Source organism: Haematobia irritans, chromosome 5 (genome assembly GCF_050003625.1).
Source record: "Haematobia irritans isolate KBUSLIRL chromosome 5, ASM5000362v1, whole genome shotgun sequence".
NCBI lineage: Eukaryota > Metazoa > Arthropoda > Insecta > Diptera > Muscidae > Haematobia > Haematobia irritans.
Window position 1 is genome coordinate 102,165,828 of NC_134401.1, and position 19,468 is coordinate 102,185,295.

Genomic DNA, 19,468 nt, shown 5'->3' on the forward strand with positions numbered 1-19,468 from the left:
ATGTATTCGTAAGACTTATAGAATGTACATTCCATTATAATTTTTACTTTATATTATTACTATTACCAAGAAAAACAAAGAAAAATATATACATATATATAAATATACAAAATATTTTCCTTTACTATATCTTAGACAAATGTGTTTTTCTTGAAATGGGACGTCAGGTCAGGAGATGTGTGACATAGTGGGTCAGCGCTTTTGACATTTCGTTGATAATATCGAAACGTTATATCTTATATAAAATGTGCTAAAAATGAAAGAAAGATTCCTGTGTTTCGTGTTATTGCAATTTCAAACCTGAAAATTGCTGAACTTTGGCATTTTTCTGTATTACTTCTATTGTATAGCTAAAAACAAAAAAATAACTCAACAATTTGCATATTTTTATTTTTTAAGAATGAAGAAAATAGAAAAATGACTTACACTTAGGAAAATTTTTCAAAAATATTTTTTTGAATAAAATATGTACATACGTATTTTAAATATAAATCATTGGCAATATAAATAGTCAATCACACAATTTCCACAATCTGTAAAAGTCGTTCTTTCGACGTTCTCAAAATTTGGAAAATTACACTTTTCCACTCGCCTACCTTTTAAAATTAAAGAAAAATATATTTTTTATTAAATAAATGATATTGTTGTACTCCTATTACCATTAATAAAAGCTCAATTTGTGGGTTAAACAAAATAGCTACAACCTTTTATTTCACAAGAAAGTAAAAACTAAAAAACTCGCGCTTCGGCGGGAAGAAACTTAAATCCAAAAAGAGATAGAGAAAAAAACAAAAATTGTGTATATGCATCCTTGTCATATACGGCGATGCCAGATCAGTGTGAAGTAGTGTTGCCCCCAACATCTCCCTGTTTAAGTCCTGTGTGGTGACCTGGATAGGGGTTCCACAGGATGTCTCCTAGAGGTAATTCGTTGAGGAGCAAAATGAGGTGATGATGGAGGTGTTTCAAACTCCTCATTGGAGGGCGTTGTAATTTGGAATTCTTCGAGTAGGACATCTAATGGAATTCTTGCCTCAGATCTTGGGTTGTCCTGGTGAGTTTCTCTAGATCGCAGCTGATCCGCATGAGCTCGCACAAGAATGTTCCTGTCCTCAACTTGAATTAGGGTGTTGTACGTTACATTTCCAATTTTCTCGATAATTTCCCCTGGCACCCAGTAAAATTTATTTCCTTTAAAATGTTTGGCGAATACCAGTTCTCCGTGTTTGAAACGTCTATTACGTGTGCCATGTTTACGGTTATATTGTTCCTCCATTCGTACATCTCTCTCCTGGCTGGCGACTTGAGGCTTCAGAATGAGATCGAACACTGTTCTCATTTTTCTACCCAAGAATGCTTCAGCCGGTGATAGTCCGTTGGGTGAATTTGGATTGGGGGTGGAGCGATAAACCTCCAGAAAGGTTTGAAGAGCCTCTGGTGCCTTCTCTTCCCCTTCTGCCTTTTTCAATGCACGTTTGAGTGTATCTACAAACCTCTCCGCTTGACCATTGGAGCTGGGGTGATAACGGACGGTTCTGGTATGTTCAATACCCCTGTGGTTGCACCAATCCTCAAACTGTGTCGAGCAGAATTGCGTCCCATTGTCCGATACTATTTGCGATGGGTTTCCAAATAGTGCGCAAAAATTCGTTAACAATTTCAATGTTGCTGTTGTCGATATTGATGAAGTCTCTAGAATAGCTGGGTATTTAGAGTGTGCGTCTATTATGATGAGGTAGTATACACCATTTACTGGTCCAGCATAATCAATATGGACACGTTCAAGAACTCTGGTTGTGGTAGGCCAAGGACAGAGATTTGTTTTTATTGGGCTCTTGGCTGCGAGTTGACAGTTGCCACATTTCCTACTGTTTTCCTCAATGTCCTTATCGACGTTTGGCCAATAAACGTAACTACGAGCGATGGATTTACTCCGTTCAGCTGCAATGTGTCCACGGTGAAGTTGTTTAATAACTCGTTTTCTATATATTTCAGGGATGATTACTCGAGAATTCAGCATCAGGCAGCCATCGACGTTAGAAATTGATTCCATACGGTTAAAATACGGAATTATAGAAGAATCAATGTCCTTTTTGTTATGTGGCCACCCGTTTTCCACGTAGTCTGCAACGATTCTTAGAATTGAGTCCTTTTTTGTAGCTTCAACTATCATATTGAAATTCACGGGAAGTGTACAAACAGCTTCGTTTATGTCGTAGCGAATGTCGCTTTCTTGAGTGATGGATGCTATAATATACTCATCCGATGGTTTCTCGTGTGTACTAATCAATCTTGACAAAACGTCGGCATGACCGAATTCATTAGTACTTGTGTACTTTATATCAAAGTCGTACGTTAGGAGAATCAAAGCCCATCTTTGTAGACGATTAGCTGTGTACACGGGAATACCTTTCTTAGAACCAAAAATCGTAAGCAAAGGCTTGTGGTCCGTGTAAAGCGTAAACTTACGACCAAAGACCATTTTGTGAAAACGCTGGACTGCAAACACTAAAGCTAACCCTTCTTTTTCGATTTGGCTATAGTTCCTTTCCGTAGGTGTTAGTGATCTTGATACATGCTGAATGGCTTTGATAGAGTTGTCCGGATATTTGTGGTATATGACCGCACCAATACCATGCGATGATGCGTCTGCGGCGATGTGTATCGGCAGGTTCGGATCGTAATGCGTCAAAAGTAGATCGGATGTTAAAATTCGTTTAAATTCATCGAGAGACCTCTGACACTCCGTCGTCCATGAGAATTTGCTATCCTTTTTCAAAAGATCGTCGATTGGCTTCCGAAGTTTTCTCATGTTGGCCACGTATTTTCCGTAGTGGTTAATGGAACCTAATAGTGACCTGGCTTCCGAAACGTTTTGTGGAATTCTGAGATCTTGAATTGCTCGGATTTTCTCTGGGTCTGGGCGAATGCCTTCTTTGTCAACAATCTGACCAAGAAATTTGATCGATGTCTTGAAGAATTGACATTTTTCGAATTTAAGACGAAAGCCAAAATCTTGAATTTGTTGTAATAATAAATTCAAATTATCTTTGTGTTCCTCTAATGATCTACTTGCCAAAACAATATCATCTATATAAGCCTTAGCTCCTTCAATACCTGTGCACAGCTGGTCCATAATACGCTGGAAAGCTCCAGGGGCGGATTTTATTCCCGGTGTGAGGCGATTGAATCTGTACAAGCCTTTGTGAGTATTTATCGTCAATAAATCTTTGCTCTCATCATCCACTTCTACTTGCAGATAGGCATCTGAAAGATCCAAGTGGCTAAATATGATGCAGCCGTGACAGTCAGCGAGAATTTCTTCAGGTGTTGGCAGTGGGTATTGGTTTGGCTCAATTGAATTGTTTAGACCAGTGGAATAGTCCGCACATATACGAATCTTACCATTCCTCCTACTGACCACTATCGGCGCGGCGAATTTTGAAGAATTTACTGGTGTGATTATACCCGCATTCTCGAGTCTGTCCAACTCCGTCTCAATTTCAGTTCTCACAGCGTAAGGAACTGGACGCTTAGCCACGTATGTCTCCTTTGCGCCTGGAAGCAGTTTTATATGGACCTTTATCTTGGTGCAGAGTCCAAGAGAGCTGTTGTCAAACACACATCCGAATTTTTCTTTCATGGTGGTGATGTACTCATCGTTAGTAATTTTGCGACACCAGGCAGATATTGGTTTGTCCCACAGTTGGAAATGTTCAATCCAATCGATGCCCAGTATGTTGAGATTGTCGATTTCCGTTATATAGCATTGCAGGCATAAGGTCGTGTCAGCCACTGTGACGTTGCACTCGCATTTTCCAATGATATTTATGCTATTGCTGTTGACATCAGTAGCAGTGTCGTTAGTCTTGTATATATTTGGCTTACCAATCGAATTCCAGGTAGAACGAGATATAATGGAGACGTCGGATGCAGTGTCAATCTGCAACGTTACAGCTGTTCCGTTGATTTCAATGCTGATATATTTTCTCAAATTTTTAACCTGCATCCTCTTTGAAGAGAAGACAGCTCTCGCATTGAATTTCGTTTTCTCTGACTTTGGCGTAACTTTCGATGGGTTTCCTCGTTTGGCACTGGCACAATAATTATCCTTATGGCCTATTTGTTGACACTTTGAGCACTTGTGAGATAGAAATGGGCAAAACTTAGCGTAGTGCATTTCACCGCAAAGCCAGCAGGGTGTTTTTGGAGTTTTATTGGACTGCTTCTGTTTCTTGCATGACTTACTAACAGCACAAATGCTTTTTGTCTGATGTTCAATAAGCGTGTTGTCCATCTTCAAATCCAAAATTCTTTGCGTCTCGTCCACCAGTGTGTCAAGCGTTGTTGAATCATTGGCCTCGTCTAACAACTTGAGTAATCGTAGGCGGATGTCATTATCGCGACTGGATTTTAGGCCTAAGACGTATATTAAGCATTTGAATTGATCAACATGCATTTCCCTTAGCTTGAAGAGTTCGCATTGTAAATTAACTCTGCCTGCGTATTCTTTAAAATCTTCACTTTCTTGCTTGGTCATCTGCAAGCATTTGTAGCGTTGTGATACCTCGGTTTCCACTTTACCAAAGAGTTTGTTCAGTCTCTCTATGGTGTCTTTCAGTGACATATCTGCTGGATTCTTAGGCAATACGTAATTCCTGAATCTCTCGTGCACGGTGTTAGACATTTTCCTCCACAACAAGGCAACTTTGTCGTGTTCCTCCAAAGTGAGTGCTTCTTTTTCAAAAACATGTACATAGCGATTGTACCATGCCTGAAAAATTAGTCCACTTTCCGGCTCATAGAAAAAGTCCGACATGGAATGTGCGAGAGATTCCATTAGTGCCGCTTTTGAAGTGCTGGGACTTGGTATATTTCCATCAGATCTAGTAGTACCTTGCAATTTGAGAAGTTCGGTCAATTGTTGCAGGAGTTGTGTTTGCATGCTCATTGCCGCTTGTTGCTCAGTTAACAATTTTTCGATTTTCTCGTCCGACATGTTCACTTGCTTATTGATGTTTGCTATTTGATGTTTTGTAGATTATTCGTTCACCGTCCTCGTCGCCAGTTGTTGTACTCCTATTACCATTAATAAAAGCTCAATTTGTGGGTTAAACAAAATAGCTACAACCTTTTATTTCACAAGAAAGTAAAAACTAAAAAACTCGCGCTTCGGCGGGAAGAAACTTAAATCCAAAAAGAGATAGAGAAAAAAACAAAAATTGTGTATATGCATCCTTGTCATATACGGCGATGCCAGATCAGTGTGAAGTAGTGTTGCCCCCAACAGATATCGTCTACACATACTTCCCGAGTTACCATAGGGAGCCACCGTAGTTCAATTGTTAGCATACCCATAACTTTACATACACAGAGGGTCGTGGGTTCAAATCCAGTTTCGACCAATCATCCAAAAGTTCTCTCATTAATGCTGGTGACATTTTCGAGCGTTTCAAAGCATCTCTAAGTGGAGTCGTTGGCGAAACCACCTAGAGATGAGCTGAACTTAGAATTGCACAGCACTCAGTTATATTTATAGAGAAGTTCACCACTGTGGTATCACAATGGACTGAATATCAGGGCTGCCAATTTGGTCCGATCGGACGAAAATTGGTCCAAAAAATTATTAAATTTTAAATTTGATCGGACCAAATGGAATTTGCTTGTTTTTCGTCCATTTTCGTCAAATCGGTAATTTTTAAAATTTATTTATTTATTTATTTCCATTTATTTAAGCAATTCAAAGCCTTTACAGGGCCATTTTTGACAAAATTTTCTGTAGAAATAAAATTTGACTAAAATTTCTATAGAAATAAAATTTTATCACAATTGACTGAATAGCAGTGCTGCCAATTTGGTCCGATCGGACCAAAATTGGTCCAAAAATTATTAAATTTTAAATTTGGTCCGATGGTCGGTCAAATCTGTAATTTTCAAAATTTTTAAAATTTTATCAAAATTTTCTGTAGAAATAAAACTTTGACTAAAATTTCTATAGAAATAAAATTTTAACAAAATTTTCTAAAGAAATGGAATTCTGATAAAATTTCCTAAAGAAATGAAATTTTGACAAAGTTTTATATAGAAATAAAATTTTGCGATAACTTTCTATAGAAATAAAAGTTTGACAAAATTTTCTATAGAAATAAAATGTTGGCTAAATTTTCTATAAAAATGGAATTTTGACAAAATTTCCTATAGAAATAAAATTTTGACAAAATTTCCTATAGAAATTAAATTTTGACAAATTTTTTTAAAGAAATGAAATTTTGACAAAATTTTCTATAGAAATGAAATTTTGAGAAAATTTTCTATAGAAATAAAATTTGGACAAAATTTTCTATAGAAATAAAATTTTGACAAAATATTCTATAGAAATAATTTTTTTTTGTTTTGTTCTTTAAGCATTGTTGTAAACTACAAGTGTAGCTTAACCAACAGAGGAAAAGAATGTTTGTCAAGTTTATTTGGGCAAAGCCCTATAGACTGCAAGATGGTTGGATGGACGCACGTTTCGGAATTACCACATTCCTCATCAGCATCCTCTACTTGCAGCAAAACTATCAACTAATTATCAGAATAAATTGACAAAATTTTCTATAGAAAAAAATAAAATTTTTGAAAAGAAATAAACATTTGACAAAATTTTCTATCGGAGAAAAAAATTGGAAAAAATTTAACTTTTAAATTATCCCTGCCAGCATTTCAAAGTTCCATTTCATCCTCATCGCTACCACAGACTCGTAAGTGACACTGCAACAATCGACAACTGTGATGGAGCGTATGAAAATTATGAAATGTACATGAGAGTATTTTGCCATCACTATTGTTATAAGAGCCATTTTATACTTTGTGAAACACCAAGCGCAACTAGCTTCTTCTAATAAAGTGCTGAAAACATAGTGATTTCGCTTAAAATTGTAAAAAAGGTATATTGGTGAACAATTTTTGACTTTCCAAATGGAATAGTCATTGTTTTTCAGATATTTTACAGACACGCTGCCTCCATCGAGAATAAAAACACTGGCTGATAGACGCTGCAACATGTAACTTGCCACTTGTAAATCAACATCATTCTATTATTAATGAAAAAAAAATATGTTAAATGTGTTGTGATAGTGGTATAAATATATTTATAAGAATTTTGAAATGTTTAATCAAATTAATAAACATGTAAACAATCGTGTTTTACTTGACCACAATGATTCTTTTACAACTTTTTTGATTGAAGGAGCTCTTATTGGCGTCGTTCTAAATTTATTAAAAAAGGCACCTAATAATTGCACTCATGCGATACTTTTTGTAGTAACTTGGCGTGGTACAACATCTCAATAGTGACGGCGCTTTTCCGAAGTGTTTTTGGATGTCGTATACGATTGTTTTCGACGTGGTGGCGATTCTCAGAAGCGCCGTCAAATTCAAAAAATGTTGGCAGGGATATTAATGTAATTTGGAAATAAGGTCCGCTGGTGCGAATTTTGGTCCAATTTTGGAAAGATGTTGGTCCAAAATAAAAATTCATTGTGGCAATGCTGCTGAATGGTCTAAGTGGCCCTGAAATATCGGACTGCCAATATATCTAACCTAAACTACCATAGAAATATTTCCACCGTAATAGCCTTTTAATTAAATGTCGATTTTTTCGTTGAAAAATTACAAAACGTCGATTTTTTATATCCGTAATCTAAAAATGAAATTTATTTAAAAATATTTTAATATATTTTTGTTTAAAAATTGATTAGACCTATTAAATTTTTAATTTAAAACTGTAAAAATGTCCGTATTTTTTTAATTGAAACATTAATTAATTTTAAATAAAAAATTGAATTAATTTTAATTAAAAAATTAATTGAATTATTTTGTTTTTAATTTTAGATGTGAATTCTTTCAATCGCTTGTTTAATTGAGGATTTTTTTTCAAAGTTTTTATTTTGTTATACACTCATACAAAAAAGTTTGCTAAAAACAGCAGCCGATGTCTGCTGTTATATTTTTGTACTTCAGGGCCTAATAAACAACAATTTATAAGATTTTTAGGTTATAAATTTTTCCCCAGAGCATATTTAAGAACCAAAAGTAGTTTTTTTGGTATATTTTTGCACTGTAATATACTTACAAGCTCCTAAATACGATCAGCAAACATTTTGTTTGCTGTTATGCCTCAATTCGATAAATATTCAGATTTTTGGTCAAATACTATAGATATTCATAAAATATAATTTTTAATTATGTTAGGATAGCTCCTAAGTTGACATTTTTTGTTTGTTTTAGCCAAAATAAAACATGTTTTAGAGTAATCGAGCTTCAAAAATAGCAGGAAATGTTTGTTATTTCAGCAAACAGTGACTGCTGTCCCTTTTTCAGCAAACTTTCTGCTGTTTTAGCAGACTTTTCTGCTGTCCCTACTAACAAATTTCTTTGGGTGTATTTTTGTACTTCATGGTCTAACGAACAACAAATTATAAAATTTTAAGGTTATACATTTTTCCCCAAAGCATATTTAAGAACCAAAGTAGTTTTTGGTATATTCTTGCACTGTAATATACTTACAAGCTCCTTAATGCGATCAAAATGTTTTGTTTGCTGGTATGCCTCAATTTGATAAATATTCGGATTTTTGGGCAAATACTATAGATATAAATAACATATTGTTTTAATTGTGTTACGATAGTCCCTAAGTAGACATTTTTATTTGTTTCAGCCAAACTAAAACATGTTTTAGTGTAAAAATAGCTGATGTTTGATATGTTAGCAAACAGTGACTGCTTTCCCTTTTTCAGCGGACTTTTTGATGTTTTAGCCGTCATTTCTGCTGTTTTTATTAACAAATTTCTTTGGGTGTAGAAATCTCGATTGGTGTTTTTCAGCACACAAATTACTACGTTTTATTGCAGTAAAGGCGAGACATGTGAAATTTTTTATGTCCGTAATCTAAAAATTGCACAGATTTTCTGAAATGCGCAAATTCCATCTTTGTTCAAATTTTATTTTAACGAAGTAGTTTGTAGTTTGCAAGGTAATTGGGTCTAGTCTGCTGTTATACAAACAAATATATGGTCAAGCGGCTTGGATTCATAAAGAAAGAATAAATAAATAAATACCACAGCAGAAAACTCTGTTAAAATAACAAAAAAAATAAATAAATAAATAAAAAATTACCGAAATTTGAATTTGAAGAAAAAATCGTGTCTGCTTAAAAATGTTTAAAAATCTAAAAAGAGTTTGCCTTTATCAAAAAAAAAAAAACAGATATACAATTGAGTAAAAAATATTTTTAACAACATATGTATTTTTCCACTTAAAGCTGATAAATGAACTATCAAATCTATGTTATCTATATTATTAATAAAAATTATGAATTTTCAAATTAAAAATAGTAAAATTTTCAAAATTTTTGTTTATTACTTTTGCTTTTTATTTTGTTTGAATTTTCCCATTTGCTTAGATTTTTGCTTTAGCTTATTTTGTTTGATAGGTTTCCCTTCTAATAATGTTGAAGAATCACCATCTATATCTTCCGGCGTTATAGTTTTCGTGTTATGTGATGAGGAATGACCATTTGCCGTTTGCTTATTTAATTTCTGTTTCTTTTGAGGTTTGGTTGATATTTTATTGCTTTGTTGATTTTCTGCTGACTTTTCTTTAGGGCTTTTGGTCTCCTTAGACTCATTATCCTTGGACTTTTGTTTCTTCTCTACTTTTTGATTCGTTTCCGTTGTCTGTTTATTACCTTCTGTAGATTGTTGCTTTTCTTTTGGTTGCTTTTTCTTTTTCATTTGTTTTTCAGTAGATTTTTGTTTCTCCTCATTATTTTCCACTGATTTATTGACATTCTTCTCTTTACCTTTCTCCTTTGGAGTTTGATCTTGTTCTGAAACATCTTTCTTCTTTTTGGGTACTTTAACGGGTGGTTCAAATACCTTAGCTATATATTTAGTTTTACTTTGCTCCAGCTTTTGTTTCTTTGCTGCTAAATCATATTCGCTAAGTACTGGTTTTCCCGCTCGTTTACCAGCCTTTTTCGTTTTGGAATCTTCTGTTTCATTTTCATTGTCATCAGCATTAAGAAGTGCCACATTGTCCTCATCATTCGTGGCAATTCCTTCATCCAGTTGTTTCTCATCTTCCTCTTGTTGCTCTTTGCTTACTGGTATAGTATTAGAGAATTTCTTTAGCTTAGCTACAAAGAAGCCATCCATATTGTGAGTATGAGGATAATAACGTTTAGTCAAATTCAATGATGGATGGAACCGATATTGTCGATATTTGGTGAAACCTTCAACACCAAAATCTAATCCAGTTGGTACTAATTTCACATTACGTTTCTTCAGAACGTAATCGATAACCCATTCGTTCTCTTCCGGCAATACGGAACAAGTTGAATACACTATATAACCTCCAGTTGAAGACTTGGCATCTGTACAATCAATCGCGGTTAATAAAAGTTTACGCTGTAGATTATAACATCTCTGGACATCAACGGCACATTTGGTTGTCTTCACGCTGGGATCCTTTGATACGACACCAGTACCAGTACAAGGGGCATCCAGAAGAATTCTATCGAAACCTGTCATTATTTGCCTAAATTTAGCACCATCCTCGCATGAGACTATGGAGTTTACAACTCCCAGACGATGAAAGTTGGCTACGACGGCCTTAATACGATCTTTATTGGCATCATTGGCAAACAGTACACCGGTGTTTTTCATTACGGCTGCTATATGAGAACCTTTTCCTCCAGGTGCCGAACACATATCAAGAATTCTTTCATTTTCTTGAGGTGCTAGGGCCATAACTGGAAGCATGGAAGAAGCCCCTTGTATCATATAATGACCAGCAAGATATTCCGGTGTGGCTCCCAAAGGTACCTGCGAGCTGTAAATTACCAAGCCAACTTTAGTCCATTTTCCTAGAGGATCCAGATTAACACCTCTGTTAATAAGAGCGGCTGCTAAATCCCTTCTTCTTGTTTTCAAGGTATTTGTTCTTATGGTTAAAGGCCTGGCAACTTCCGATGCTTCCAGATATTCCATGAGCTCTGTTAAGGGGAACATATCCATCAATTTTCCCATTAAAAATTCATTGTAACTGTAGTAGATACAAAGATCTTTACGTAGAAGGTCCATATAATCGCTTCTAGGTCTATCCGGTTGACGATATTTGTTGAAGTCAGACAATACCAAAGTTACGTCCTTAATTCGTTGTTGTACTTCTTGCAAAGTGATTTCTGTTTCATCATCTTCTTCAGGAAATTTGAAAATTTCCTGTTGATCCACAGACATTTGCATTTCTTCTGCAGCTAATTTGGCCTCCTTTGCCTCGCGTTTCTTCAATTTCTTATTCGCCTTTTCGATGGGTAACAGATCTTCATCGTCTTCCTCAACATTATCGCTGTCTTCCTCATTATTTTCATCGCCCGATACATCAAAGTCGTCATCAGAATTCTCTTCATCATCATCGCCATCAGATAAGTCATCCAACTTGCCCAATTTCACTTCCTGTTCGTCATCTGATTCTTCTTGCTCAATACCTTCATCATCGCTCTCATCAATATCTTCTTCTTCATCGCTTCCATCGTCCTGTTCGTCATTACTGTCTTCTTCATCACCACTCTCTTCATCTTCATCGTCACTTTCTATTTCATCCTCCTCTTGAACCAGTTGTTTTTTGATTTGTTTGGGCTTAAGCCATTCTTGATTTTCATCGGTGAAGCCTTTAGCAACACCATTTTTCTTCTTGCCTTTAATAATAACAGGTTGCTCCTCGTGATCAGATTCCTCGGTCTCTTGCTCACTAGCACTGCCATTTTCGACTTGTTGCTCCATTTCCTCCTCCTCACTATCACTGTTGTATTCCTTTTGTTTTCGATTCTGCACCTTCTTTTCTTTGGCCAACTTTTGTTTTTGTTTTATTATCTGTTTGGTTTTCTGCCTCTTGGCCAATCTTTGCTTCTGGCGGTGAGACAACTTCTTTTCTTCCTCTTCCAGGGGAGCTAGAGAAAAACCAAGATTTAAATAAATGTGCCTTCCAACAAGCATTTTTAAATACCATACCAAAACTTTTTTTGGGGAAAGATGGTGGGCCCTGCTTCCGTGCCTTGCGTCCAGGGCCCTTTTTAACCTTTTCACTGTATTCTGCTTTCCTTCCCATAGTGCTTAGCCTTAAATGTATTTGATAAAATTGTTAATTTTTTATTTGTCTAAAGCAATATACAATTGGATCGTTTAGAAATGAAATGCACGTGGGTTCCGAGAGAGCAATCAAAAACAGTAAACGATATATGTCAAATGAATGATGGCGGTTGTCAAATGAAGAAGCTAAATAGAGCGTGTCAATAGCTACGGTTTGATATTAGGTATGTTCATGTATCTTTCCAGTATTGCTTAGTACTAATGGTTAATATCTTTTCACAAAAAAGTGATTTCCCAATAAACACACGCGTTTCAAAAATACTAAAATTCAAACAATTTTTCAAACATTTTTTCAAAGGATTAGGGTGATATTCAAGTTGAGAAAATCGCGTTCTCAACAAAAAACAGACAAATTCAACACAATGCAATAATTTCTCAATTGTAATCCTCAAATTGAAATGTATCGCTACTCAATAATTTCTCAAAAAGTTTTCAATATGAGACAAAATAAAAAATAACATTGATGCGAATATTTTCTAACCACAATTTGTATGAAAGTCTATTCCAGTTCTGAAACTCTATTCCAGTTCTAAAAGTCAACACTAAATTTCTAGGGATATTGTAAATTTTATTAATTTGTTTCGTTAAAAAATATAATAATATTAAAAAATAACGTTAATAATATATATAATAATAATATAATATTAATCAAAACATAATTATCTTATTAAACGTATTAATAAATAAAACTATCAATACAACTTTAAATATCTTAACCATTTTTACATGTATAATTCGATTTCCTCCATAATGTTGGTGTTACATAACTATTAATTAATTATTAATTAATATGATGGCAATTTGAAATAATTACTATCGAGGAATTTGCTGGCCTACGAGTTAGAATAGATTCCAGCAAGAGGAATTCACAAAATATTAAACTGATGACGGGATGTAAATTGATGTAATGCAAATTTTCATCCAGAAGTTCTTGATATAGGAATTGTTGCACATTGTTTTAATTGGTTGCACTTTGCAAGTTTTTTGGAAACTTTTCTTTGTTGTTTCCTTCATCATTTTTTCATCAGCCAACATCTTCCGAGAATATAGCATCCAAGGATTTTAGTTTTCTGCAAAACAATCGAGTTTTTTGATTTCCAGAACGTTTTCATTTCACTTTTTATTTCGACTTACCAATTATAGTTAACTTTTTGGATTAATTTCAGTCTAATGTCAAAAATATTTCAAATTTTTGTATTTCTTCCAACTGACCACGTCCCTGCCAACATTTTTTGAATTTGAGGGCGCTTCTGAGAATCCCCACTGTAAAAGAATCATTGTGGTCAAGTAAAACACGATTGTTTAGATGTTAATTATTTATATAAAACATTTATAAATTCTCATAAATATAACATTTATACGACTACCACATCACATTTAACATATTTTATGCATTAATAAAAGATTGATGTTGAGTTACAAGTTGCAAGTTACATGTTGTAGCGTCTATCAGCCAGTGTTTTTATTCCCAATGGAGGCAGCGGTTTGGAAAAATATTTGAAAAACTATCACTTTATTCCATTTGGAAAGTTGCATTTCAGGGTAGTGTTTTGTCAAAGTTTTCTCCAATTATCTTCAACACATTTTCAAAGTTTTCCTCAACATTTTGGCGGTTTGGAAGTAATTCGCAAACAATTTGAAAATGTATTGAAGATTACATGTTTCAAGTCAAGTTGAATTTATGTTGAAAATGATATTTACCCTCAAACTGAAAAGGTGTTGCATTTGAAAAACGCTCATCTTGTGTTTATTGGGATATAGTCTGTAAGACGCATTATTCAAACGCAAAACGTCTCTATTGTGCTTCGCAGTATACCCCATAGAAGGAAGAGAATCAAAACAACAAGTCAGTTTGTATTGATTTTTATTTTGAACATTTCGGAGAATTATGGATTGATAATCCAATAAATAGCCTGTGAATAGTCTATTGGCTCTTTGTAAAGTGAGCTCATTATGGAGCTGATATCATTCGATTTAAGTTTGGAAGCTTTAATCGGATCCTTATTTGCTTTGGGTGCCCTTTTTGCTCTTTGTCGTAGTTTGTTATTGGAGGATGTAATCCTTGTAACTGGTAAAAGCAAACATGGTTGGAAATCGATAAAAATCCTGGATAGAGTAAGTACATCGCATGTTGCATGAAAAGGCAATTAGAAGGTAGAAGGATGTTGTAGATATCTGACATGATTATTACTACGGAATAACTGTGGCGCAGCACAATTATATATGAGTGATGATTAAACAGTATTATGTATGCAGTAACTATGTTGTTTGCAATGTGAACGACGGATAATCGTAACGTTCAAATCTTTGCTAGTGCATAGTTAATTTGGAATAGCCATTGATTTAAAATGACTTATCCTCCATATTTTTTACCTTCTACAGGCATGTTATTGCAATGTTTGTGAAATTCTTCTGACACCATCAGCTGGAGTCTTTTGTGATTGTTGTGGCATTTGTTCCCATGCTTCACGTCCATGCACACGTAAAGCTGATAAACTATTCAAGTGCAAAGAAAAATGGATCCACAACGAAACGGGAATGCGTCATTTGTGGGTAAAAGGCAATCTTCCACTTAGTGCAGTATGTGATAAATGTTCCGAAGATGTAGAAGAAGTAGGTTTAAGCGGCTGGCGGTGCGCCTGGTGTCAAAGATGCTATCACACAAATTGTTACAAACAAATAGATTCGCGTGGCGAATGCGATTTAGGAGAATTCAGCGATATGATCTTTCCACCGTACACAATTGTTGCTGCAAGAACGAGAGAATCTATGCGATTACATTTAGCTGGAATTAAACCTCCTTACATTGAGAATTGGGAACCCTTGATAGTAATTGCCAATACTAAATCTGGAAGCAGTACGGGATCTGATGTGGTATCTTTGTTGAGAGGTTATCTACATCCATTACAAGTAATGGAATTAGGTTCTCGGGGCCCACAAGATGCAATGCAGTGGGCGGCAAAAGCTAGTCCGAGACCATGTCGCATTTTGGTAGCTGGTGGAGATGGAACAATTGGATGGGTTTTAAATACTATGTACACTTTAAATATAAAGGTGAATATGAGAATTTTAATTGCATATTTTTATTGAAATTAATTATAAGAATGCAATATATATCAACAATTTATTTATATTTTCTTTACTCGAATCTAGCCTACTCCATCTGTAGCCATAATGCCTTTGGGTACGGGTAATGATTTGTCCCGAGTTTTAGGCTGGGGAGCCGAACCACCATCTACTTTAGATCCACTAGTAATTCTAAGAAATGTGAGTATATATATTTTATTTCAATGCTTATAGATAATATGATTTATTTGTAATTTGTTTTATTTTCTAGATAAAGAAAGCACGTTCCATAAATCTTGACCGTTTCTCGTTGCAAATAGAAAAAGTCCACTATCGTTTACCCATCCAAAGACATCCAATAAAAACGATAAATGTTTATAATTATTTTAGCATGGGAGTTGATGCTTTGGTTACGTACAATTTCCATAAAACTCGCGAATCAAAGTTCTATGTTTTGAGTAGTAGAATTTTCAACAAGGTAAATTATTTATTTGATACAAGTGTTATGTAGAGTTAAAGGAACTGTAATGTCTGTGGTTCTAATAACGACCATAATGAAATTTATCACAGCTGAAAAGTTGCGAGTAAACATGATCAATATTTAATGTATGACAGATGTAATCAGTAATAGACCCTCAAACTTCATATAATGCAAATAATAATTCGTATAGGATAGTTTTAACTCATGATATATATTTTTTTCTTTTCAGTTAATTTACTTTGGTTTTGGTACTCAACAAATAGTTCAACGTGATTGCGAGGGCTTGGAAAAGAAAATAGAATTATATTTGGATAACCGTTTGGTTCAATTGCCAGAATTACAATCAATCGTGTTTCTCAATATTGATTCCTGGGGAGCTGGGTGTAAATTGTGTGGTATGCATTATTTTTGAAAGTTTTTTTATTTTTAAAAACTTTTCTTGTAAAATTTTATCTTAATTTAGAACTAAGCAATAATGACGAAGATGCTCCCAAATTGATAAATTCGATCTCAGATGGTGCAATGGAAATATTTGGTATTGTGTCGTCATTTCATATTGCTCAACTACAGTGTGGTATAAGTAAACCAATAAGAATAGGTCAAGCAAAAAATATAAGAGTAAGTTAAATTATGCTAATCTATAAAAATTACTTTGTATATGCAATCGAAATTTCTTAGAATACTTTTGAATAGTCTTATAGAGTCCAAATTCCAAACAAGTAAAGTAGCATTGAGTTAGCTGATTTAAACTCCATAGCCGTAGAAAATCTTCAAAAATGTAAAAAATAACGATTTCTTGAAACTCATCTATATTAGGCAAACATTTTAGTGAGTATTTTATTAGATTATCCTAACATATTTCTTAGAATATTTTAAGCCATATGTTGGATTAGTTGGGGGCAGGGATAATTTGATTAAATTCGGGGGTTTGCAAATGGATATTATGCTTTAAATTTCAGCAATCCCAGTCATTAGTAAGATTAAAATCGACTCGGCCTAATTAAAAAAATTGCCGAAATGTAACCCAAAAAAAATTTTTAGCGTTATCTATAAAAAGCAGAAGATTATGCCATTACAACAAGAACATACATCTATGTTTATTTATTTAAATTTTTTTTTCGTGAAGAAATTGCAATTGGCTATTTTTGGAGAGCTCAACCAACAGAAAGTGGACGACATGGTTAGGTTATCCAAGAAAGGATGCAGCATATTTTTAAAAACGAGAAGTCTCTAAAAAGCAAAGGAGTTCAAGTGATGATATTTATAGCTGTGACTGCCCATCGCTGCTCTACAATCATTTTCATCCAGCATGGCATCGAAGTAAATGTGATTTATTATTGAGAGCCGTGGGCATGTAAAGATATTGATCGTATACCTTGGACATACCAACAACACACTTATAACAAATATGGCCGTTTGAACGTTCAGCTATCATTCCAGCTATCCAGCAAATATTTTTTTTTTGTCCGTTCAATTGTTGAGATTTTCCAAGGTAGGGGAGGGAGTTTCTTTCTAATCGAATAGATAACATTTTTCGCAGTTTTAAAAACGTATCGTAAACATCATTTAAGCAAAGAAAATTGTCCCGCTGTTGTTCATCGTTATAGAATATCTGGGAAATTTCATATCAATTACCTAGCTTTTGAAGATTGCCATATTCGATTAATCACATGGCCACGATTAAGCTGTAGTAAATGAGGTCGTCAGCTAGATTATTTGGATAAAATTTGTAAACTATAATTTTTCTATATTTTCTACTGTAGGTGTTTTTAAGATTTGCCATCAATTGGTGTTAACACACTTGTTATGTTTCAGGCAAAGCTGAAAGCAAGAATTTAATAAATAATTCAAAGATTTTCAGACATCCCAGCATATTAGTAAATTTTATATTGTTAATATTTTATTGTATAATTTTTGCTCGATTTTAATTTGATGTTTTATATTTAAGCTTGTAATTAAAACTACTTGCCCCATGCAAGCTGATGGTGAACCTTGGATGCAAGTTCCAGCTGAATTACATTTATCATCTCGCGGACAAGTTCGTATGCTGAAATTGGAATCTTGAGAAGAAACACGAATTGTCATCGGAAGCATTTTATAGATCCACCCACGACCTAATTCTCCGGTCCTCGATTTATTAGTACTACTAAGCATTTCTATGTCATAACTTCAAAAGTTTTTTTTTTTTAAATATCTAGACACTTTTATCTAATACCAAGGAACGGGTTCTTGTACTTAATGGCTTTATAAGTATTTTTCATTATTGATATTGTTTTTTGATTGTTTTCCAAAAATCCAGTGTTACTTTTATTTTTTTAAATATTTTTATACTTAAAACCAAGTTGTATTTCATAGTAAATATTTCTATATAATTATAATGGAAAAAAGGATGCTCCCACCCTCTTATATATACTATGAAAAAAATTTTCATTCGAATCTCTTGGGGTCTATCCTTTTTTACTATTCTCAATTTTTTTAAGCATCAGAAGTCATTTATATACCGCATATATTTTACCACTTAGAATTTATTTTAATAATAACATTTCACATATATTTTTTAAGTACGATATTTTTTGGATTTGTAGTTAGGAACGATTATCAATGTATGTATAGTAAATGAAGTAATAACATATCTATGTGTATGAAAAAATATTTGTTTTATTTTTGAAATGATAAGGTAAGTTCTTCCTATAATTACGTAATGCGTCGCAAATTGAATAACAAGTATGGTTTTATATATAGATTTTGTTTAGATTGTTATCTCCAATATGTATGTCCAGATTTGAAGGTGCGGTTTTAATAATAAACAAATGCACACTGATTTAAACAACAAACGCACAACCACTAAAGCTTAGTGTGAGTTCCTAGATAACAAAACGCAAACAAGGTGGACTAGGGATTACCTATACACCAGATCAGATGAACGACTATTCAATATATGTATCAAAACGTAATGTTAGGAGTTGGAGATGAGGAAGGAATCTTTCACTATCATTATCCCATAGTCAAATTTCCATCATTTTTTTTAAATTAATTTTCCTTTTTTCGCGTAAATTTTGAATGTTGGTCATATTGAAGGGAGTTTGATTGTTTTTTACTAAAAAAAACTATTAAAAATTATAAATTAATGTTTTTTTTCAAGCTGAGGTTATTATTCTAACAAAAAAGAGCGACAAAAATAAAAGAAAAGTTAATCAATTGAAAATATTTACTGTATGATGTTGTAGCAAATAAATCTGGAGCAGAAATTATAATTTTAAATAATAGGTTAATACAGAAGTGAAATAGTGCTTACCTTTTGGCACTTATGAAGTTTTTTTACATCATTCTTCATCTTCATTTTTCTCCGATTCGACAGCAACCATATTCACGGTTTGAGCCAAAGTTGTGAACCAAGTACACTTATTGATTCTTAAATATTATTGGTAAACCTTGGTACTCAAGGTTTAAAAAAAAGAAATTCGGTTTGGTAAATTTCTTTGCGCACACGGAAAAAATGTTTTTCAATTAAAATGTAGATTGAAGTTAAAAACGTAAACATAAATTAAAAAATTACGGATACAATTAAGTTTTTAATCAAATTAAAAAATGTCTTATAAAAAACATAATTGAAAAAATCCAACTATAATTAAATGGGAAAATTCATGTAAAATTACAAGAAAATTATTTAATCTAAAGGTGGGTATTAAGTTCGAGTTTAGCCGCTAAAATCGCCATTTTTTCACGATTA

General features: G+C 33.8%; 2 protein-coding genes and 1 long non-coding RNA gene across 3 annotated transcripts; 2 read left to right on the forward strand and 1 right to left on the reverse strand.

Annotated features, from left to right (window-relative positions):
* The first annotated feature begins 6,455 nt into the window (after window positions 1-6,455).
* Window positions 6,456-7,202, forward strand: LOC142237957 (uncharacterized). Its single transcript, XR_012722604.1, has 2 exons — window positions 6,456-6,929; window positions 6,984-7,202. It is a non-coding gene; the product is annotated as an uncharacterized LOC142237957 (long non-coding RNA).
* Window positions 7,203-9,252: 2,050 nt separating this feature from the next.
* On the reverse strand, window positions 9,253-12,273 carry LOC142238192 (uncharacterized). The gene is made up of 2 exons (XM_075309770.1): window positions 12,054-12,273; window positions 9,253-11,992 (listed from the first exon to the last, which is right to left on the reverse strand). The coding sequence occupies exons 1-2, from the start codon at window positions 12,148-12,150 to the stop codon at window positions 9,402-9,404; spliced, it is 2,688 nt and encodes an 895-aa protein (XP_075165885.1). The 5' UTR covers window positions 12,151-12,273; the 3' UTR covers window positions 9,253-9,401.
* Window positions 12,274-14,013: 1,740 nt separating this feature from the next.
* On the forward strand, window positions 14,014-18,269 carry Dgkepsilon (diacylglycerol kinase epsilon). The gene is made up of 7 exons (XM_075310404.1): window positions 14,014-14,306; window positions 14,574-15,245; window positions 15,345-15,458; window positions 15,529-15,735; window positions 15,968-16,133; window positions 16,202-16,356; window positions 17,687-18,269. Exons 1-7 carry the CDS (start codon window positions 14,145-14,147, stop codon window positions 17,801-17,803), a joined length of 1,593 nt encoding a protein of 530 aa, XP_075166519.1. The 5' UTR covers window positions 14,014-14,144; the 3' UTR covers window positions 17,804-18,269.
* The last annotated feature ends 1,199 nt before the right edge of the window (window positions 18,270-19,468 follow it).

Bases quoted from the DNA above. Each gene is read 5' to 3' on its own strand.
- LOC142238192 (XM_075309770.1), bottom strand. From the start codon at position 12,150: ATGGGAAGGAAAGCAGAATACAGTGAAAAGGTTAAAAAGGGCCCTGGA. The intron at 11,993-12,053 runs GTATGGTATTTA...GTTTTTCTCTAG, and splicing joins TTTCCCCAAAAAAAGTTTTG to CTCCCCTGGAAGAGGAAGAA.
- Dgkepsilon (XM_075310404.1), top strand. From the start codon at position 14,145: ATGGAGCTGATATCATTCGATTTAAGTTTGGAAGCTTTAATCGGATCC. The intron at 14,307-14,573 runs GTAAGTACATCG...TACCTTCTACAG, and splicing joins CGATAAAAATCCTGGATAGA to GCATGTTATTGCAATGTTTG. The intron at 15,246-15,344 runs GTGAATATGAGA...ACTCGAATCTAG, and splicing joins TGTACACTTTAAATATAAAG to CCTACTCCATCTGTAGCCAT.